Raw genomic sequence first — 21,129 nt, forward strand, 5'->3', positions numbered from 1 at the left:
TGGGATTCGACTGTATTCTTCCTTTAAAGTTTAGAGAAGTCCACCTTACCAGAATCTCCTTGGTAGGGTACTAAATATCATTCCGCATGGAAACGTTCAGAACTAGAATGCAGAGATATAAGCATATTTTATTCATGATTCGACCGTTGTGTCCCCTGACTCGTATATGCATCAGAGTGGCTTGACCCCCACATCGCATTATATGGGTCAGGATGGCCCTGAGCCACGATCCACAGGTGGATCGGGGAGCAAAGAATGAAACTCAAACTCAACAGTTCGTGGCAGAGATGGGCAAAATTTTCATTTAAATAAACTATGAATAACGAATAAAAGTTACCAAAAAATTGACCCGGGTTAACTTTATGCGACAGTGAAGTTGAAACGTTGGTCAAATAAAAAATTAACTTTAGTCGTCAATTAATCTAAATTTAAAGCAATTTTTATTTGGTCCGTTTTTTAAATAATTTTTTATTTAGTTAATGCCCAACTCTGATTCGTGGTTGAACCGAGTTGAAATAATTGCCTCGTGATATTGTTTTGTCACCGTGGAATCGCGCCATATTTGCACCTAACCTCTTCAATCTGCTTATAGTGCTCCTAATCTTATTAAGCCTGTTTATAAAACTACAAAGGATCATATCGCGCGTACCACGTGCTCCACGAACGCAGCACGTGAATTTTGCCTGCCTCTCAAGACGAACGACGCGCGGTATTCATTTAAATGAGGCGGTTCGATAAAAAGCAGAACTGGTTTCACACTTCATCGGCCGCCTGTGCAGTTTCGCCAGCGAAGATCCCACTTTGAACCATACCCCAGACACATCATTAACTTCATTCGCAATTTCATCAACATTGTGCTTTGATAAGAACCAGCTACTCAACAAAATACTGTGTTGCGATATTTTTATTGTCCCACATGTACATCACTGCCTTTCCTCAAATATAAAGGAAACTTATCTTAATTAACGCGACAACACCGGCCCAAGTATAAAAAGTGTAACGCGCAGTCGTAAGAATATCTATCGTCAATATATAAACATACCTATCATAAAAGATGGCCCGTTTCCTTTTATATCTCGTATAAAGAAATCAAATTCCTTACAATCGTTTCAGTAAAAGAACTACAAATAAAAAAGATTTTCACGTCACATATATAAATGTAAGTTTCCTTAATTATATTCTCGGTTTATCCTCCACTGGAGGTGTTATACTCGAGCTACTCGAGTTCGTCCCAGACGTCGTCGAAGAGTAAGTGCAAGTGGAACACGAGCTGCAACTTGATTCGCTCGAGAGATCTTTCGCGCCCGATTTTATACCGGGTATTTCGAAATCATCCCAGACAAGGGGCTTCGCCGTCGGCTGCCACGACAATGAACTTACGCTGCTGTCGCTGAGAGTTGACTTCTTCACATCGATCGAATCGTAATTAATCGTCTTGGTACCGTACATTTCGCAAACGATTTTAGTCGGCTTCAATTTCTTCTTTATCAAAGGCGTTTGCTTCTTCCTCCAGCCGCCAGTCCTCCGTTTCGAAGGCGCCTCCCTCAATAAATATTTGCTTTTAATCTTCCGCAAACGCAGGCCGAAGTGATTTTCCGGAACGTCGTCTTCCTCGGAAGAAGTGAAGATTAAAGGTTCCTCCCTTATCGACACATCGTCCTCGCTGGACGCTTCGTTTCTTTCCGCGACTACCACCGCATTGTCCGGCGAGTGAAATTGGATCTCGAGGAAATCCGTCGTAGCCATGGGAGTTTCGGAGCCTTTGCAGACTTTCGTTTCGTTGAAATCGATGGCGGTCGATAAAAAGTGTTCGCCGAGTCTGTAGGTGGGGGGATAGTACCAAGTGTCCTCGCCGTAGTGGGACTCCTCGGATAAGTTGCAAATGGATCCATCCGAGTAATCGCATTTCTTGTCGTTCGAAAAATTGTCTATGCCGACACCGTGATATAGTCGAGAAAGGATCTCTGTCTTCTTGTAATCATTGTCCGCGCTTTGACCCTCTTCGGCTATGGCTGGCGAGAAATAATTCTCTTCGCTGTCTGATACGGTCATCGATAAATTCTCTTGGTCACACGTGAAATCGTTACCATATACTTTCTGCGGAAACATATTTCTGTTTAGTGACTTTTACGGAATAATATCGTTTTATTGTACAATTGCATTTAGACATGTGGGGTTTCAACTTTACAGTCGACGAAGGGTGCGTTCCACTTACGCCCACATCGCCCGTGGTTTTCGTTTTAAAATTTATGAAAATCTCTTGAGATATGGAAGAGAAATCTGAGAAAGAGCCATTATCGGAAAATACGGGTTTTTAAATATAAATTACGACTCGAAAACAGGAACAATTTATGATATTCAATTTATTATAAAATCAGAAAGTTCCTACGGTCGTGGGCGATTTGAGCGTCTGTGAGAAAACGTAAAAAATTCGCGACTCCCTCCCTCCTCAAAAAGCCTTACGCCATTTAAGGACGACCTCCATGAGATGAGTAGATAAAAGAATTGCCAATCGCGTTGACAATGAATTCTCTGAACGACTGACCAAAAATATGAATTGGGGAAGGTGACTGCATTTTTCCCACCCGTGACGCCATCAGCAAACGTGCCACTTGTCATCGGTGTGGTATAAAACATTAATATGTAACTACCAACTTCATACATTCCACAAATGAAAAATTCGTGCGCAAACCATTCACACATGTGCACTCATGCAAAACCGCAGTACACGCGCTAGTGGCGCCTTCTGCGCCGAGCTTTGGCGTCATCTTCCCCATTCTGAAAACTTCTGCTATTTGAAGTGAAATTGACAAAGAGACGAGGCGAGTTTCGATGTGAGTGAGAAAAGAATTCGCGACGAGACGAAGCGAATGAGAGTCAACCTTAAAACAGCTGATCACCTCGGTGATTCGTCCTTACACGCAAAGCCGAACTTCATCTGAATTATTGAAACAGAGAACACACTTACAGTTTTTCTTGGAAACCGTTGGAGTTGCACGTGCCGCGAGACGGGCCTGGTCCACGTACTACATCGCGTCCTTAAATTGAAGAAGTACACCTTCCCTGGGCAGCTCGTGGACTCGCATTCCACCCAATCCCGGGTGTCCTGAAACTTCCCGAATTCATTCTTCTCGAGATTGTCCTCCGCCAGACATCGGCGATCACTGTTGTCAACGACATTGTAACTCTTGACAAAGGAAGACGCGTCCGAATCAGAACGAGGCATCTCGTACGAACCCATACTCGCCTGGGGATAAAACAACAGCGCAACGACAGCACGTCTGTATAATGGACCGCGACGGAAGCGATCCACCCGGCGAGCTAGTGACAATAATCGAAGGGAAAATCGATAAAGCGCCATCCTACAACTCGCGAAATAAGAAATGGGAACTAAGGAATAAGGAACTGTATCCAATGGGAATGTATCATCGTCGAAAGGCGCGAATTGATGTTACCGACGCTTTAAGAATCAGTCTGCACGATTTGCTCGCGGTCAAGGTGTGCGTGTCAGAACACAGGCCGTGACATCGAGTAGGTAAACAAACGTGTTTCGACAGGTTCGTCCGCTAGACTCAAGCCGATCATCGCTCGTGACGTCACGCGTATACAGTGCGATGTTTTTCTGAATCGCGAGACCTTCAGTCCGCGGTTTCCTACCCTCGAGAACGGTAAATCGGAGTGCGGTTAGAAATTAATCTCGCGGTTTTGGGGACAGTGCGTGGTTCGCGAAATTAGTCTCGCTCGAAATTAGCGAATGGGTCGCGATCGTTGTGCGTGAACGAGTGTGTATAACGTACGCTTGGAGGAACGTTGGCGGGAAAGATTAGGATTAAGGTGAGTTTCTATTCTATCATGTTGAACCTGGTAGTCGATTTATTACGCAATCCGCATTCCACATTCCAAAGTAGGAGTACATTGTGATACATATGAGGAACAGAAGACTGTGGACGTTTTATAATAGTTTACTGATTTGTTTCCAGGTCAGACGCAGTGACTACGAGGTCACCAAGGAGTCCCTTTCTTCGCATAGTCGTGCGCGTGCTGTCTCGTGTAGTGCAGCTTTCCCGATTTTGTCCCAAGTCCACCGCGTCATTAACATACTTCGTTGATTTGGATTGCAAATCCGGCCCGTGTCAAACGAACCGCACGGAAGTCCAGCGGGGAGCAACCGAACAGGTATGTAGGCGTATCTGTAACAATTGTTTGTACGCCATGTTTCCGTTTGATCTTATCTGCGAATGGCGGGCAAGATCTGAATCTTGTTGTGCTCTCGTTGGCCACGCGGGAACACGAAATTGAATCGTGTGTATGTTGTTTTGGATAAGTAAAAATGCTCGATTGGAGGATATAGTTGTAGGTATGATTTGAACGGCTAGAAGGGGACATTTTGGTGTTTGAATAATTGAGGAATTTAAATGGCGTCGAGATGATTCTTCGAGGAGTTTTTGGGACGAGGCTTGATATATGTTTAAAAATAGGAAATGCGGGGGGGGGGGAGCATGCACGAAAAAGTTTGTTAGCGTGTATCGATTGGCGGTGAAATCATTAAAGTACTTTATACCGCGAAATTCAAATCTCGGAATATGATTTCACGTTCGACCACCTTAACATTAATGTTTCCCGAAGTAGTTTATAATAATTCCCTATTATGAGTACAGCATTGTGGAGCAGGGCTACTCGTGAATTCGCGAACCGACGTGTAATTAACGCGTCGGAAGTCGTTATCGTAATGAGGAAATTGTATAATATTAACCATTTTACGCTACACGGCGTTCGAAAATTGAAATTACTAATTCCAGCCTCGCGTATTCTTTTATACACTTGAAAAACCATAAGATTCGCCCAGATTTTCAACAGCCATTTAGATTTTTCAAATTTTCGACATTCCAGCGATTTTCGAAATTATTCAAGCTCCTTTGCCATACATATGTATATTCGGAGGAATTCGAAGTATCTTTTCCACGATCTTAAGTTGCATCTTAATCTCCAATTTCATCCTACATCCCATAAAAACTAAACTAAACTAGCTACCCTTCCTAACGATACACATAATTAATACTAAATAACACCAGTAGCTGTTAATATCCACACTACGCTTTACAATTCCCTCTCACCATAAATCTACCTCAGAAAGCTAATTGAACCATAAAAATTAATGAAGAATACATTGAACCTTTAACCTCCACCAACCATACGCTTATCACTCTCCATGTGCGGAAATCTCCCAATCATATACCTGTACCCTACTCCCCGAACGCCCATAGGCGTTCTCCGCACAGTCCCCATTGTACCCAAAGGCGTAAATAGCAAAATCTTTAAATCTATTAAAATTAATGTCGATCAAATTACACTATCTCTTGACCGTGTAAACATTCGTCGCCCCTGCACGTTTGTTTACCTACCACCCGAGGCTGCATCGGAGAGTCAAAGCTCTGTATTCAAATACGACATACCCAGCGGAATAATACAAGGATTCGAAGTATCAGCACGTAGCCACCGCAGAGGCTCGTGAAACGGGCCACGGGGACGGGTCAGCCACGAACAAAACCGCTCCTCAAAAAACTTTTTTTTTTCCACCTTTTCCCGGAAGGAACGTCGCCCGAATGCGTAATGCAACGTGCTCGCTCGCGCGCGCGGGCGCGCGCATCTCCGTGAATGTGCACGCTCGGGGCCCCGCGAGGTGAATTACCTTGAAAACCCATCGCATTTTTTTTCCCTCCGCAAGCTTTCTTTGTCGATTCGATCTTTGTTCGAGACGCAGCTGGACCCCTCGGTACATCGGAGCCGGTAATTATTCCCTCGGCAATGGCTTTCGGTCTCGAACTTGTTTATCATATTACAGTGTGCATTTGGAAGGCGCATCGGTGCATTAAGGGACCGTGGAGGGGGGAGACATTGTTATGTTTTCTCGCTTTCTGTCGTCGACTGTGTGGGAGGTCTTTAATTTTTTTGCTTCCAGTGTTGTGTTGCACTTGATCCATGGCAATTTTTGGGGTTTCATTTTTGTGGGTAGGTTTGGTTTTAGTGGGGGCAGTTGGGAGATCGCGAGGTGGTTCTTGGTGAAGTTGGGAAGGAAGTCGTTGGTTTGTTAGTGAAACTGACCAAGTTCATGTTTCTTAATCTTCGGTAATATACCGTTACTGCTGAAGGTGTTCCCCTTCTCCGTACTACGTCACGTCTTCTTTACGCCGCCATTAATTCCCTACGTACAGCGTTGCCAGGAGACTTCTATGACGTCACGTTACTCGCACTGGGACATTCCACGCGAAATTGGACACTTTTTGGAGTAACATTTCGGATGTGGCTGAAATTTGAATATGTTGTAGTCTTTAGGGATATGTAAACGTATCTCGAAGGATTTTTGACAATTTTGAAAAATGTCGATTTTACAGCTGTTTGAAGGTAAGTGCTAACTTTTTTTCAATAAATTATAACTCTGGAAGTAGTAAACGGATGGAGATGAGGTTTACGGCGATTTGTAGAAAAGACATTGAAGTTTTAAGGAAAAATTAATTCAGTTTCGGAAACAAATTTTTATAACCATTTTTGTGCAATTTTTTTAAACAAATGCAGGTTTTTAGCATCGGGCGCGATTTTAAAAATCTGAAAAAGAGAATATAGTTCTATTCTTCTATCTCTCTAGATAGATAGTTCAGTATATATACTTCATAGTATCTACCTTACTTGTAATTTGTTTTCCCCCCACTAGCACCCGACTGTTCCCCTTTTTCCCTTGATCTGGTAACGCTGCCTACGTATGGCAACTCTGCTTGCATAGTAGACTCGGAATATGTTTAGTTTAACCCTCCGCCGATTTCACGAACCTCGCTAGCCGCCACCAATTTTTATTTAAATAAAATTTCGAATAACGAATAAAAGTTGAAAAAAAAATCGTCGTTCGTTCGTTAACCCGAGTTAACTTTATTCGACACATGGCGAATAATTTGTTAAACTTTTATTCGTTATTCGAAATTTTATTTAAAGAAAACTTTTGTCCATTTCCGAGCCCTGGCAATTAAGCAGTATGCGCGATCTGTTGAGAGATTTAATAAGACATTTCAGACGAACGTTTCATCATTCCGCCTCGTCCTGGCTCGTTACTGCCCGATACTTTGTCCCTCGTCCATTTCGTAATTACAGCTCGTCGGCCAGCGACGAGCTTAACGATCGGGGGAGCCGCCGATGGATCCGCGGATAATTCCACCGTTTACGCGCGCTATTAGCTAAATAAAGCGATCAGAGAGGAGGAATGAAGACGTTACTCCGGCGACCAAGGGCACGCGTTCGTTACAGTTCCTCCCAGGGGGGCCGGGCCCCGTTCACGGCCGCGGGGGCCCGGGGCGCGAGGGACCGCGTGGGGTTGGGTGAGACGAGGAGGTTGTAAATTTACCGGTGTCCTTGGAAATCCACAAAGGAGATTATCTACGAGAGAATTCAGCGAGATTTCTCGCGCACCGTAGGTGGCGCACCAATTTCTCCTACCTCCGTGGAGGGGTCAGGGGACAGGTAGGTATTGATTATCTCGAGGTAAGCCCGGAGAATCCGTGCACGGCGAATGGCAACAAAGATATCGAGTTACTTTGCTCATTCCACGGCTGATATCTTTGGGGGAAAGGAGAGAATGCTGCGAAGGGAGGTGCTGAGGATTTTTTTGTGGGTGGAAGGAGGGCCTGTTGGAGATTGGTTGCGAGGAAATAGTCAGTTCAGGGGGTGGAGTTTGTGGTTTTCATAGATGAAAGAGGGAACCAAGAAATCGCCCGTTTTTGGTCCCACTTTTTTGGAACTGATATTTCTGATAAATGGTACCTTGTGATGAGACATCAATCGCAACAAATTTTCAAATTCAGCTGATAATTAGCTTTTGAGTAGGAAAGGCCTACCACATTTCGAAAGGATGGTATGGGGATAACAACTCTAAACTTTATAGTTCTTTTTCTCAACAACTACTTAACACATTGTTGACCGGCAATTTTATGCAAAAACTGACCCTTGTCACCCGCTATTTTTCCATAAGTGAATATTAAAATGCGTAAATATGCAGCTGTTTTATATACTTGCATAACACGAGTATACTCGTGACTGGTCAGCAAAATGTTAAGATGTTTGAAAGCTTTTTGATTTTTGACATTTTATATTCTATATTTGATATTTGATATTCTATATTTGATATTTGATATTTGATATTTGATATTTGATATTTGATATTTGATATTTGATATTTGATATTTGATATTTGATATTTGATATTTGATATTTGATATTTGATATTTGATATTTGATATTTGATATTTGATATTGGATATTGGATATTGGATATTGGATATTGGATATTTGGTATTTGAAATTTGATATTCGATATTTGATATTGGATATTTGATATTTGAAATTTGATATTCGATATTTGATATTTGATATTTGATATTTGATATTTGATATTTGATATTTAGTATTTGATATTTGATATTTAGTATTTGATATTGGATATTTGACACTGTAAGTCCCAAAAAAAATCCCGGAAAATATTCTACGCGCCAATGTTAATGCTATAATACAGAATTTGATTTTTGGCACTTGTATTTTGTGTTGTTGACGCGGTGGCGTACCGCAATTCATCGTGTAGCGTGCGTAAGTCGTATTATATAGTCAATATAGCTCTCTCTTTCTATACCTCTCTTACATACATCTACATATACATATAGCCTTCCGTGACGACTCCTTACCCCTACAGTAGGGAGTTCTCCCGGCAACGCTGCACAGAAGGATTGATAGAGATATAGAGATGAAGCTGAGAACCCAGCGCTTCAATCACTTTACTTCAAAGCACTTACTATACCTCTTCCAGCTGCTATACACCGTGACGACCACTGAATTTGCGCGGCACGCGCCATGTAAGTACGTGGACCACGGCTGAGTGCACTCACTCCACGCGTTGAAGTCACTGGACGTCTACGGAGCTCGTGAAGAATCTCAAAGAAATCGCAACCGCGGGAAAAAAAGTGACCTCAGTGTCTCCCCAATCCGCAAAGGCTTCAATTTCGAAGAGAAAGTGGATTCGACGCGAGGTGTTCCATCGGGGACATTCCGAACTTTGTATCAGGGTTCTGCGGAGGCAGAATCAGATATGTGGAGAGTAGGCATTTGTTCCTCTTGCCCTTCGTTGCGAGCGGTTCGTTTTTCTCCTCGCACAAGCTCCTAGCAACAAGTTGCAAGCCACGCTTTGCACGCACTTGCCAGACACCGCGGCGAAGGGGCGATGGTGGGGATCGGCGGGTACAGACTACAGAGTGAGAGGGCGAAGAGCAGAAGGGGGACGGGGGAAGGAGGTCCTCGGTGGAATGCCTCGTGAAGACCTAGGGATTCTCACCGTGGCCGCTAAGAGTCTTGCGGTGCTTTTGCGGCTCGACAAAAACCATTTTTTCCCGCGTCGCGCCTAGCCCAGGTGCCCCGGCGGAGGGAACCAGATCGCGGAACGCTCGCAGAGGCTGGGACCTGCCGCAATGGGAGGAACTCGGGCGATCTTCCTCGTAATTCGAGAGGTTTTTGAATCCTCGATCGGCGGAGGTAGAGTGCTTTCATTCGGGGCCGTTTTCGGATTTCTATGGGCACAGGATGCGCGGCGTGGGGCGCGATCGACGGGGGATGATTCCTCGTGTGAAAATGGATCGAAAACGGGGGATATGATTTTCTTCTAGGAGATACACGTTTTCAGGAGAAATGCAAGGATTTTTGGGCGATCGCTGTGTTAGTTGTTGATTCTAATTGGGGGGTGGTTTTTGTGAAGGTTTTTAAAGTAGATATTGGCTACGTTTGAGAATCGCTTGAGTTGTTCGTAGCCTATTAATTAGGGAAGATGGGTCGATTCATTTGATGAAACATTTATTTGAGCTTTTCGATGAGCTACTCTGAATTTTTATTCGTAGCTTAAGGGGGTAGGTCACCCTCGCTAGCCTTAAAACAGGCCTTTTTCAAACGCAAATTGTAAGGTGATAAATAACAATAGAGACAACGTTTTTTTTTAGTTTTATTCGTTGTTCTATGAGCTTTAACGCATAAAACGAAAAGTCTAAATATCTCTATGTACATAAAACTTGTGAGTAAAAACGTAATGGCATGTACGCGGTGCACCGTTTGATGGTGTACATCAAATCTCGAAAACCGCTCCAATGATTTGGATGAAAATTTAATGAGACACGCAGAAAACCATCCCCTAAGATGTGTTGGAAGCAGATTTTCGAGATAAATTCTTAAAAAAAAGATAAAAAATATTTTCCCACTCGGCCTCTCATCTAGTGCACCACTATCCCCACAGAATCCACGCTACGAAGTGGAGGGGGCCCGTAGCTCCGCCCACTTTCCAACAGCCTGCTCTCAGAGCACCAATCTTCAGAATCAAATTTCTCGAAAACGAGACCCCCTACAGAAAAACTTCATTCCACATTTTTGATTCACATTTTCACAAAGAATCATCCCCCCTTGATTTTACCACGAATTACAAGCCCACCTCGTATATAGTTCCTTAATTCTACTTACTCGTCAATGGTAAGTCTAGCTAGGAGACCATATTTTAGACCTCGATTAATAACCTCGACATTAATCATTCTTTACTCGAAACAAATGTTATTGATAGGCTTCTTTTTCATCGTGAGAAGGCATTCAATAGTTCACCATTGAATGCCCGGCGACGTAGAACCGTGAAACGTATCTCGGTGGATCCGCGGAAGGATTCTCACGTGGAACGATCGATGCGCGCGCGCTAGGCGGTGAAAAGAGGAAGGGCAGAGTAGAAATTAATAACGGTGTACGTTTCTTTTGAATGGCAATCGTGTACATCGAAGCTTAAATATAATGGGCGAGATGCATTTCAACGCATCCGGGTAACTCTCGCGGGGAGCCGCAACGTGGATACACGAGCTATCTCAGGACTTCTGTGTGGGTGAACGATCGATGGGTACACAGGATATTTTATAGCACAGGTGTATAATGAACGAAATGTTTGGAGACACAGTGGAGAGTAGATTGCTCGTCGTGGTAGAAGAATAGGGTCTGCCCTCCTTATAAGACCACAGGATCAATTTCCAAGTGTAACAATAAACCGGGTTTCCATTTCTGTAACAATAATTAAATAATTTATATTTATCAGTTAACTGTAGATGTAATCAGGTAATTTTTAGTCGCATCTTTTTATTTATTTATTTATTTATTTATAGTTAAATGTAGATGGAATCAGGTAAATGTTGCATTTATTCACTTATTCATTTATAATTAAATGTAGATAGAATTAGGTAAATTTTAGTTGCACTTTTTTACTTATTTTATTTATTTATTTATCAATTAGAATCTGTTAAATGTAGACAACAATGTGTTGCCTAATCTATGCCTAGAAGAGGCTAGAGAACTAAAATTTTTAACACAGTACTCCTGTGGTACTTTAGTTGTACTGTAAAAATAATTATAATTAAATTAAAGTATGGCTCGTTATAAGGTCCCAGATCGATACCAAGGCGTAACAACAATTGGGGTCTCCCATTTCTCTAAGAATTTCCATGGTTACACTTGGGTTTGCTAGTCAAGCATATCCCCCAGTCAAAATCCAATCCCCTTCACTCTAAACTTAATAACGAAGCTGGAAATTCTTCCCCAACTTCAACTTTGCACAAGGTACCATTTTCCACAAATACTTGTCTCCCCATCGAACTTTTTCTCAGCCTTCCATCTTTATCTACAAACAAAACACACCTCTCATCAATCACTTCAACTTGACAATTCCCTGAGGCACTTAAAAACCTGTCCCCAGCATCATATGCATCCTTGCCCAAACATTCAACCACAAATTGTTAAAATCACGAAATTGCAACTCTTAGTACTTCGTAAACGATCAAACCCCCCCTCAAGCATCCCACACAGCGCTTAGGGCCCAAAGGGCCTTTAACGAATCCTCTCCCACTTAATTCGCAGTTGATAAGCCTCGAAGGCTCGCGTTATTGTAACGACTGGCGGTGGACAAGGGCGGAGGAGGGGCAGAGAAGAAGGAAGACGGAAGGAGTAGAGGAGGAGGAGGAGGAGGAGAAGGAGGAGAAGGATGATGAGGACCATCGAAGTTGATGGCGGTCGATGGTGGTGGCGTGGACCGTTAGTTGGCCCCAGCTCCACGGGAGCGTTGTCCGGGCATTCCGCGTTACTATTCTCCGTCTTCCTCTTTTCCCTCCCTTTCCCTCTGCACCTTGGCCCCGCGTTCCTTTTTTTTCTTCTCTCCTTTACCTCCGGTCCCACTCCCGCCGGTTTCTTGGTTCGTTCCACCGGCATTCCCGGTTCTTCTACCATCGTCTCCTCTGCCGGCCACCAACCGGGCCCCTTTGCATCCCCGTGCTAACGAACGCGAATCGAGCACGGCTCGACCAATTCGCGGTTCCTCCAAGCTTCCCCTTTTCTCGGCTGCAGTCGCTGGGGAAGAGTCCTGAGGATGTGGAATGCTTGGATCGGTTTTCTTCTTTGGGTTTTGTGAGTTAAGAAGCGGATAGGGTTACCCAAGTCTCTATAACCCACTTTCGTTTCTTGTTGTAGTCTTGATGGAGAGATTCGAGGATCTGGAATATCTAGATGCGTCTGAGGCACTATGTGCTTATGGGATTTGTGAACTAGGAGTTATATATATAGTTAGGGTTGCCCTTGGGTCTTTAATCACCTTTCTTTTTGCTTTATAATTGATGGAAAGGGTTTGAGGAATGTGGGTGATGGAATTTTGGGATTTTTCTTTTGGAAGAGGATCATAAGTGTCCTTAAGGGGGTAGGCCATCGTGTAGGCCTAACAGAATGGATAGATTTCAAATTTCTTTTGTTAGATAATTTTTCAGTGGAATATTGAGATCTTTAGGGGAGATGTTGGGCAGTGTTTTAACTTTATTTTCATATATTAATTATTAATTACAGTGTTAACATGGCGGAGTTATGTAACATTGTCTACCGTCATTGTCTTCTCAGCTGGCCCCAGCACCAAAAGCGACTGGAACATGAAGAATAAAAAATTCTTATTTCAACTTTAAGAAAACTAAATTGTCTTCACTGCAGAGTACGATCTTTCTCATATTGTAATTTTTTTAAGTTTCATAAGTCCCCAAAGTTGTGCTTTTCCAGTGAAGGAAAAATATTTCTCTTTACAAAGCCGCCATTTCCTTATTTTTTACAATTATTAAAAAATCGTATGTTACGTTGGAGACAATCTAGTTCTCTTGTTCTAGTCCCTTTTGGTGGTAGGACCCCGCTGACAAGACCTGGCGATATACATGCTATTGTGGAGCTATAAAAAACTGTATAAAAATAAAGTTAAAATGTCGTCTAACATCTCGTAAAAAAGATCCCGATTTTCTCTGAAAAATTACTTGAGAAAACAAATTTTAAAACCTATTTTTTTCAAAAAATCTCCTCCCTACCCCCTAGAAATAAAAACCGTGAGGGTTTTTCTAAAACTAGATCTCAGGTGTCTTTAACCCCTATTAATAGAATCTAAAAGCTAAAAACAGGCTACAAAAATTTCCAATAATCATAAATGGTATCCCAAATCATCAAACTTGAAATAACTCGATTCTCTTTCCATTAACTAAATAATTACCTTGCCACAGAGGTTGTAAGCTAGACATAGCTGGCAATCCTCTTCAACCCCCTTCCCCTTTGCCCCAGAATATTCACTAAAGAGATCAAAAAGCGTTAAATATGAAACGTTTTTATTTTATCTCCCTCCACCTGCTAAATACGAACATCGCAGGACTTATAATCTAAAAATAAACGCGGCAGAGGATGACGTCCATTCAAACTCGAGGTTAGACTATGATAGATGACAAATTAATGGCTTAACGAGCTTCGAACACGGAATCGCTCCTTCCTCCAGCTGTTGAATCTTCGCGGGGACTTACTATACACGAGCCACCGCAAATAAGACACCGACGTAGTTTGAAATTCTAATGACGCTTCATAAATCGCTGCTAATCACTTCGTCTTGGATGGAATGTTAAAAGAAGGACGATCGAATGATTTAGCGCATTTCGACAGCCAGGGTCCCCCCACCTTTCGCAGAGTTGGTCCATGTGATTGAGCTTCCATTTTCCTTCGTTAGAAGCTAGGAACACAGGTTTCTGGACCCTTAAGCCACTTTCACACATTACAATTTCATCGAGGACGTTGCAGCAAGAAGGGTGCAACTCCTTTTTTGACAGTTTTTGAATTGTGCCGTGAAATATACGTAAAAACAATTCCACGTGATTTATTGCAAATAAATAAATATATTAATATTTCTATTTTTATTGTGAAATATTTTTTCGCCTAAAGTAGAAATAAAAACTTGTCGACTGAATAACTACTACTTATTCTGTGAAAATATATATTGTTTAATCAGCGTTCTCCTTTTAACGTTAAGTCGAAGCATTAATTTTATAAACAGTTTTTTTCTAATTTACTCCAAATTGGTAATGCTGTAAGGATCGCCGAGTTGTAGCCAAAGAATCAGCTTGGACTCTTCCATTTAATAACTTTAAAGAGCGAACTAGTGAATGTGTTCCCTGGTGCACCTATTCTAACACACTGCAATCAATCTTCACTGTTCGATTGTCCAATCCACGTAATTTCCAAGCGAGATTGAATTCTTCACACTGCACCCTTCACAATTTTATTCAGAAGCAATCCATAGATAATTCAGAAAGCTTCCTTAGCAAACGGCCCAAAAGATCGAAGGGGGCCCTTCCGCGACCAAAGCACCACTCTGGATAAATAACTCCAGACAACAGCACCATTTGCTATCGCCACGAACGTAGGTCCCCCCCAGTGGGCCCGTGCCCCTTGGGGCCCATTTCTATCGACTCGAACTGGCAAGGTTTTCCGAGGAAAATTCATCGACGCGATCGAATTAGTCACCGATCATTTTGAGGCTGTGGACGAAACGACATTGTTGAGCGAACTGAGAGCGGAGTTGATCGCTGGGCCAGTGGGTCCCCTCGTCCGTTCCACGGGATAACAGTTCACGGGTGTACCGTTCGCGCTAACGTTATCCACGCCGGTTTCAACTTTGCGTCTGCCAGGCATCATCGCGACGAACGAAAGTGAGAAAGTGAACGGCCGGGCGATGAAAGTACCGAAAGAAGAAGGCGACACCAGGGAAAACCTCGGCGCGGTTAACTAATCGCCGGTACTTAATAATTCGCGTCACTGCCGATAGCCGCGAGGAACTGGTTTACGGATGAAAAGTGTGCCCTCTCGCTCCTGGTCCCTTCGTTCCTTCAATTTTTCACTTTCTTCGCTGAAATGCCACGTTAGAAAATAAGATTTCTTCTTTCGTGCGCAGTGGGGGGTGGTTGTCTACATTGCTACTTTAGATTTTATTGTTCTGGGGATGGAAATTGGAGGGGTATGTTATTTAAGGTGATCTGAATTGCAGTGCGAAGAATAATTGGGGATTTAAGTTGTTTAGATTTCGCAACGTGTGATGTTATTGTATATGTAGTTGATTCGTCGATAATAGGGACTTGTTTGACTACCCTGAAGGCTACATTTAGCTATTTTCGATGACGCGATAGGATAAGAAGTAGCTTCATTCAGGATAATAGGGGTCAGGTAACGTTGTAAGGAATTTATAAGGATTGTTAAGGAATGATAATTTTATAAGGAATTTGAGTAGATTGGGGTAGGGGAAGGTGGGGTAAAACGGAACGCTTAACTTTGGAGGGTGATAACTTGAAATCGGGAGGAGAAAGAGACACGAGGCTTCAACAGGAGTCTTCAGTGGACCTTAGACTATAAGAAATCAAAGTCATTGTTAAGGAAAATCTTCGGGAACGACGGAAAATGAAATTTACCGGAGGTATTGAAATCTTCGCCTCCCTCAAATGTTGGAACGGAACACCCACTCGAAGACCGTGTAAACGTACAAAATCTTTATTTTTCTGATTTAAAATGTATTCATTTATGTTAAATTCTGTAAATATATGTTTTAGGTATCACTATTGCAAACAAAATATAACAAAAATATATGTTATACATATAAGAGAAAATATTTTATTAGATACCATGAAAATTACGGAAAATAATCAAATATAAATATAATATCGTAAAAGAAGGATAGATTAATACGGTTTGTTTATTATTTTATGAACAAAAATCACGTACAAATGTATCATCTTCCTTTTCAGGACCGGTGCAGGCCTCATGGGCCCACCCTTTACACGCAGTCATTTAGTAAACATTTAATATTTACACTTCAGCGCGAGGTAAATAACTTTTAATATACGTCAAAATGTAGCGTAAGGACTATAGAATCCAACGATGTACTTGCCGTTATTAATTTTCCAAATCCAAGTGCCGGAAAGTGGTCGAAAGTCCAACGCAATATCGAAACGTCGATACCGGAAATTTTTCCAACTCTCTTAATGGAAGAATAACGTGTGCAGGGGTCTATGGTCTATCACAGAATGCTATGAGGACCCTTTGGTTCCATGTCACGCGATACCAATTCATTCGCTGCTCTTATCTAACAGAAACATTGGTGTTTCGTTTTACCCACCCGTTCAGTTTTACCCCACTTTCCCCTACTATCTTTGGGCAGGTAGAGAACCACTACACCCACTGACTTTAATGAATTTGAAACAGATTTGGATTCCCAATTCCTTGAATCAGACTTAAGTCACTATATCTCTGCAAGTGATATTATCCCAAGGGGTCCAAGTCCCCTGCATCCAAAGAACACCACAGAGTGCGAAACTCAAGCACAGTGGCATTGATCCTGGATGATACCACTGCGCAGGCTCCTCGCATGAGCCCCATGGAGTGCACCGTAACTCGACAATGTTCCCCTGCGCTCGCTTGCACGCAGCCGCGTTATAGATCCATGTGCTCGGATCTCGATGACCTCGTATCCTTGGCGAGGACTCGCACAACGGTGGAAGGTCGGCCGTTAGTCGGTTGATACACGGCCGCGGCAAAAGTGCCGTGAGGCGCGCTTCTTCTTCTCGTTCGTCCTCCACCACCTCGCCGACGAAAGTAGGATCACGCTTGATTTTCACTCTCAGTGTTTTCGATTACGTAACCGCCCGTAATCGAACCGAACGCGCCGCCGCCTTACGGTTTTATTAAAACAGTTACGTTCGCCTACTTGCTGGGAACGCGGCGCGTCGCGGCCGTCATCCGTCCTCGACGGTGCATCGATGAGGACGAAGGAACCGCTTGATTCCTCGTCACACGTCAGAGGGTCATTGGTAACCCCCGAGTAATTGGCGATTCATGGGTCACATATTCCACTCATCCCCCCGCGTCCTCCTGTCGCAATATTTTTTACATTGCATTCTTTCAGTTATTCAGATTACTTTTAATGGTGATTCATTTAACTCGGTGTCGCGTGTGCGATGAAACGTCATTTTTTAGGCTGCGCATATTGAAAATTGGGTTAAGGGGTCATGCTCAGTCAGGAGGCCGAAATAAAGGGTGGTTTTTGGAAATTTTTTACTCAAAAGCTGTAACACGTTTCTCAAAAAATCTTTTTTCCTTTTAAGGATTGCATCTAGTACCGTGCATCGTAATTTTTTTATTTAAAAATATTTAGCAATAACTAAGTTATGGTGCATCGCTCGAAGGTTTTCTTTAAAAAAGGCTTCTGCGGTGACCGCTGCTGCTCGAAAGTCGATCATCTAAAATAAAAAATTCAAAAGAATTTACTTATTATATTATGTTATCTAGTATTTGAACGAAGGATTTTTCGAAATATTGATTTGGGAAAAAATGGCTGATGTTTAAAGTAGAAGTTTCAATTTTTATCGTAAATCGTGCCTGATTTTCGTCAATTAAAAGAAAACTAAGCTTGGGATAAAAAAATCCTTCGTTCAAATACTAGATAATATAATATAATAAGTAAACTTTATTAATTTTTTTATTTTAAATGATCGACTTTCGAACAGCAGTGGTCACCGCAGAAGCCTTTATTTTTACAGAACCTTCGAGTGATGGACAATAACTTAGTTATTGATAAACATTTTTAAATAAAAAAATTACGGTGCACGGTACTTGATGCAACCCTTAAAAGGAAAAAAGATTTTTTGAGAAATGTGTTATAGCTTTGGAGTAAAAAATTTCCAAAGACCACCCTTTTTCGGCCTCCTGACTGAGCATGACCCCTTAAACAAATATTACGTAAGACGCTACTCGACTCCTCCTCGCTCCTTTCTAAGAAAACGTAAGAAATTCGCCACCCCTACTTTGAGAATTGCCCGCATGAAATTACGCCATGGGTTACAATTTAAAATTGACCCCCTACCTACTATCCAAGGGTGAAACTATTCTTCCCACCGACAGTAGTCTCCTTTCTGGATTCCTCCTCCTTGAAGGCTCACCTTCCTTTTCCTAGAACAATGCTTCATGCGTGGGTGGACACATCCCACGCCCTTGTAGCGATCCAATAACGATCCCATATCGGTTTGGAGAACGGGACGTGACCAAGGTTCAGGCTCCAATTACTCCGCGAGGTGTCGGAACTTTCGCCCACCATGAATGGCGGTGGCTGGCTGTCGGTCAAACCATTGCGTCACCGTATGCGTAATGCACGCCACACTGCATTATGTGACCCGTTAGCCCGTTAGAGTGACCCTACTGACTCGATTCGCCATTATAGATCGCGGCCAGTCTCGCGCGAATGGAAACGGATCATTGCGCGCCAGCCTGCACGCTATACGCGCCGCTCGAAACAAGGTCGTCCGACGTGTTTTGCGATAGTCAGTGTCTCCTGATATTCTCCTTTCGTTCTTTATCTTGAAACTCGAAAAATCGACTCTAAAACCATCGCTTCTTATATCAGTAATAAGGTTAAGATCTGGGATATTTTCAGACGATTACAGTCAAATGAAACATTGCATAACGATGCGATACTAAATTTTAAAGAGTTCCTCTTAGCAGTCGACCCATTTCGCCCGAAAGTGCCAGTTTTAAATGAATCGCGTCACCTCGTCGTCCCCGGCTAGCAGATCCACTCAAACATTCATTTACAATGCACGCCACGGCGTTTACCTATTCCCCTCGGAATTGTAAAACGTCACAAACCTCGTTTCCCAAGAAAGCCCGCGCCGATCGAGCCCGCCCGAGGACAGTTCAACGACATCTCGTTCAAAGACGCCAGCCGCGTCTCGTAAAATATTGATCCTAGCGCGAACAGACGCGTCTTCCACGAATTTCCGGGTCAGGGGCTTGAGAACGGCCCATATTCGAGCAAATATTTGCGAGCGCTGCTTCCTAGACGACAGAATCGGCTTACAGTTCGAGGAAGCCCGCGTTCCTCTCGCGCGCCACTCGGCCGGCGGGTGCGCGCGCAGCCGCCCCGCCGCAACCTGTCCGGCAAAGGTCTAACGGTCCCCGAGTTCGCTCTGAAAAGATTCGGCGATTATCTAACGCTGGTTGCGCCATCGCGATTGTGCAACGCGAAAACGTAATCCGCAAAAGTGTTACGCCGCTGGAATGAATAACCTTTTTATCCTCTGTTAGCCCCGTCTCCCCCCACGACGCCGTAGGTCCCACCATCTCGGCCAGTCTTCTTTCTCCGCGTTCTTTCTCTTTCGACAACCGTTCCGGCAGACCGCGACCGAGCAAGCCGGACGGATTATGCTCTCGAACTCTCACCACAACCTTGACCCACTGAACCCACGGAATCCCTCTATTCGATCGCACCCATGGAATAATTATTGATCACGATTTTATAAAAGGAGATCGACTTCTTGAGCGGCTCTAGTTTTTGGCTGATAGAGATTTAGCGGGAAGTGCGGATTCTGCTTTGGTTCGTCGAGGAAAGTTCTTTTTTGGTATTTGGACCAGCGCACAATGGTTCGAGTATATTACATGCTAGCTGGACGAAATTATTTTTTCGCGGTATTGGGTTTATATGGGGTTCAAATTGTATCACAGTTTATTATTTCACCAAAAATATCAGTGAAATAAAAATATGACTAATTCAATAAAGGAAAAAGAACAAAACGACAGTAGATATTGTGCTTTAACTATAATTATCAGTTATAACATTATGATTATTCCTGTAATTTCTGAGTTTTCTGTGGAGTTTTAAAAAAATTTCATGCCACAGTTGACTCACCTAACATATAATGGCTATTAAAACAGTATTTTACTATATGTTCCACGTCGTTCCACGCTACAAGGGTTGAATGTACGGAGAGTATAGACTTTCTAGTTTGTTTTTTTAATCAGACGATCGATCTGCAAAAATTTGCAAAACTATATTTTGTGAATTTTTTTCGAGTGCGACGCTCGGCAGGAGAGATAGCACAGTTGTTATATTTCAGACTCTGTACGTATTATAGATTAACTGTAACTATAAGTGTGCCTTATAACTATTAATTTCTTGTTAATTACATTACATAACATTATAGAGTCTGAAATATAACAACAGTGCTATCTCTTCTGCCGAGCGTCGCACTCGAAAAAAATTCACAAAATATAGTTTTGCAAATTTTTGCAGATCGATCGTGTGATTAAAAAAAACTAGAAAGTCTATACTTTCCGTACATTCAACCCTTGTTGCGTGGAACGACGTGGAACATATAGCAAAACACTGTTTTAATAGCCATTTTATGTGAGGTGAGTCAACTGTGGCTCGAAATTTTTTTAAAACTCCACAGAAAACTCAGAAATTACAGGAATAATCATAATGTTATAACTGATAATTATAGTTAAAGCACAATATCTACTGTCATTTTGTTCTTTTTCCTTTATTGAATTAGTCATATTTTTATTTCACTGATATTTTTGGTGAAATAATAAACTGCGATACGACTCAGGTTTGTTTCTAACAATTTGAACCCCATATAAACCCAATACCGTGAAAAAATAATATTGTCCAGCTAGCATGTAGTATGCTCGAACCACTGTGCAGCGTTTTGAAATGTTTGAAGGGTAAGGGGAGAAACTAGGAATGGCCATTCTACGTTATTTTGCGATTTATAGCATATTTTGTTGCTGGCAACTGGGACTACAGAACTGTCAAGTGGCTTTCCTTGTTTTGATAATAATAGAAGTGGGAACTCCAAAGTTGAAAAAATATTAAAAGAATGTAAAACAATGATTTTATTGCTTATTTTTTCCCGATGCCTAATTATGGTA

General features: G+C 42.5%; 1 protein-coding gene and 1 long non-coding RNA gene across 3 annotated transcripts in view; one reads left to right on the forward strand and one right to left on the reverse strand.

The window, feature by feature from the left end:
- Window positions 1-878: 878 nt before the first annotated feature.
- LOC143378756 (uncharacterized) lies at window positions 879-3,493 on the reverse strand. The gene is made up of 2 exons (XM_076830704.1): window positions 2,969-3,493; window positions 879-2,097 (listed from the first exon to the last, which is right to left on the reverse strand). Exons 1-2 carry the CDS (start codon window positions 3,359-3,361, stop codon window positions 1,174-1,176), a joined length of 1,317 nt encoding a protein of 438 aa, XP_076686819.1. The 5' UTR covers window positions 3,362-3,493; the 3' UTR covers window positions 879-1,173.
- A 92-nt stretch (window positions 3,494-3,585) lies between these two features.
- The window catches only part of LOC143378783 (uncharacterized), a 40,810-nt gene continuing 23,266 nt past the window's right edge, over window positions 3,586-21,129 (forward strand). The window contains exons 1-3 of one of the 2 annotated variants that reach the window (XR_013088357.1): window positions 3,586-3,834; window positions 3,981-4,176; window positions 7,740-7,848. This is a non-coding gene — a long non-coding RNA (uncharacterized LOC143378783). Of the gene's footprint in view, window positions 3,835-3,980; window positions 4,177-7,739; window positions 7,849-21,129 lie in introns of those variants that run through there. The other variant, XR_013088356.1, reaches the window with a different exon arrangement.

This window comes from Andrena cerasifolii, chromosome 2 (genome assembly GCF_050908995.1).
Source record: "Andrena cerasifolii isolate SP2316 chromosome 2, iyAndCera1_principal, whole genome shotgun sequence".
Taxonomy (NCBI): Eukaryota; Metazoa; Arthropoda; class Insecta; order Hymenoptera; family Andrenidae; genus Andrena; species Andrena cerasifolii.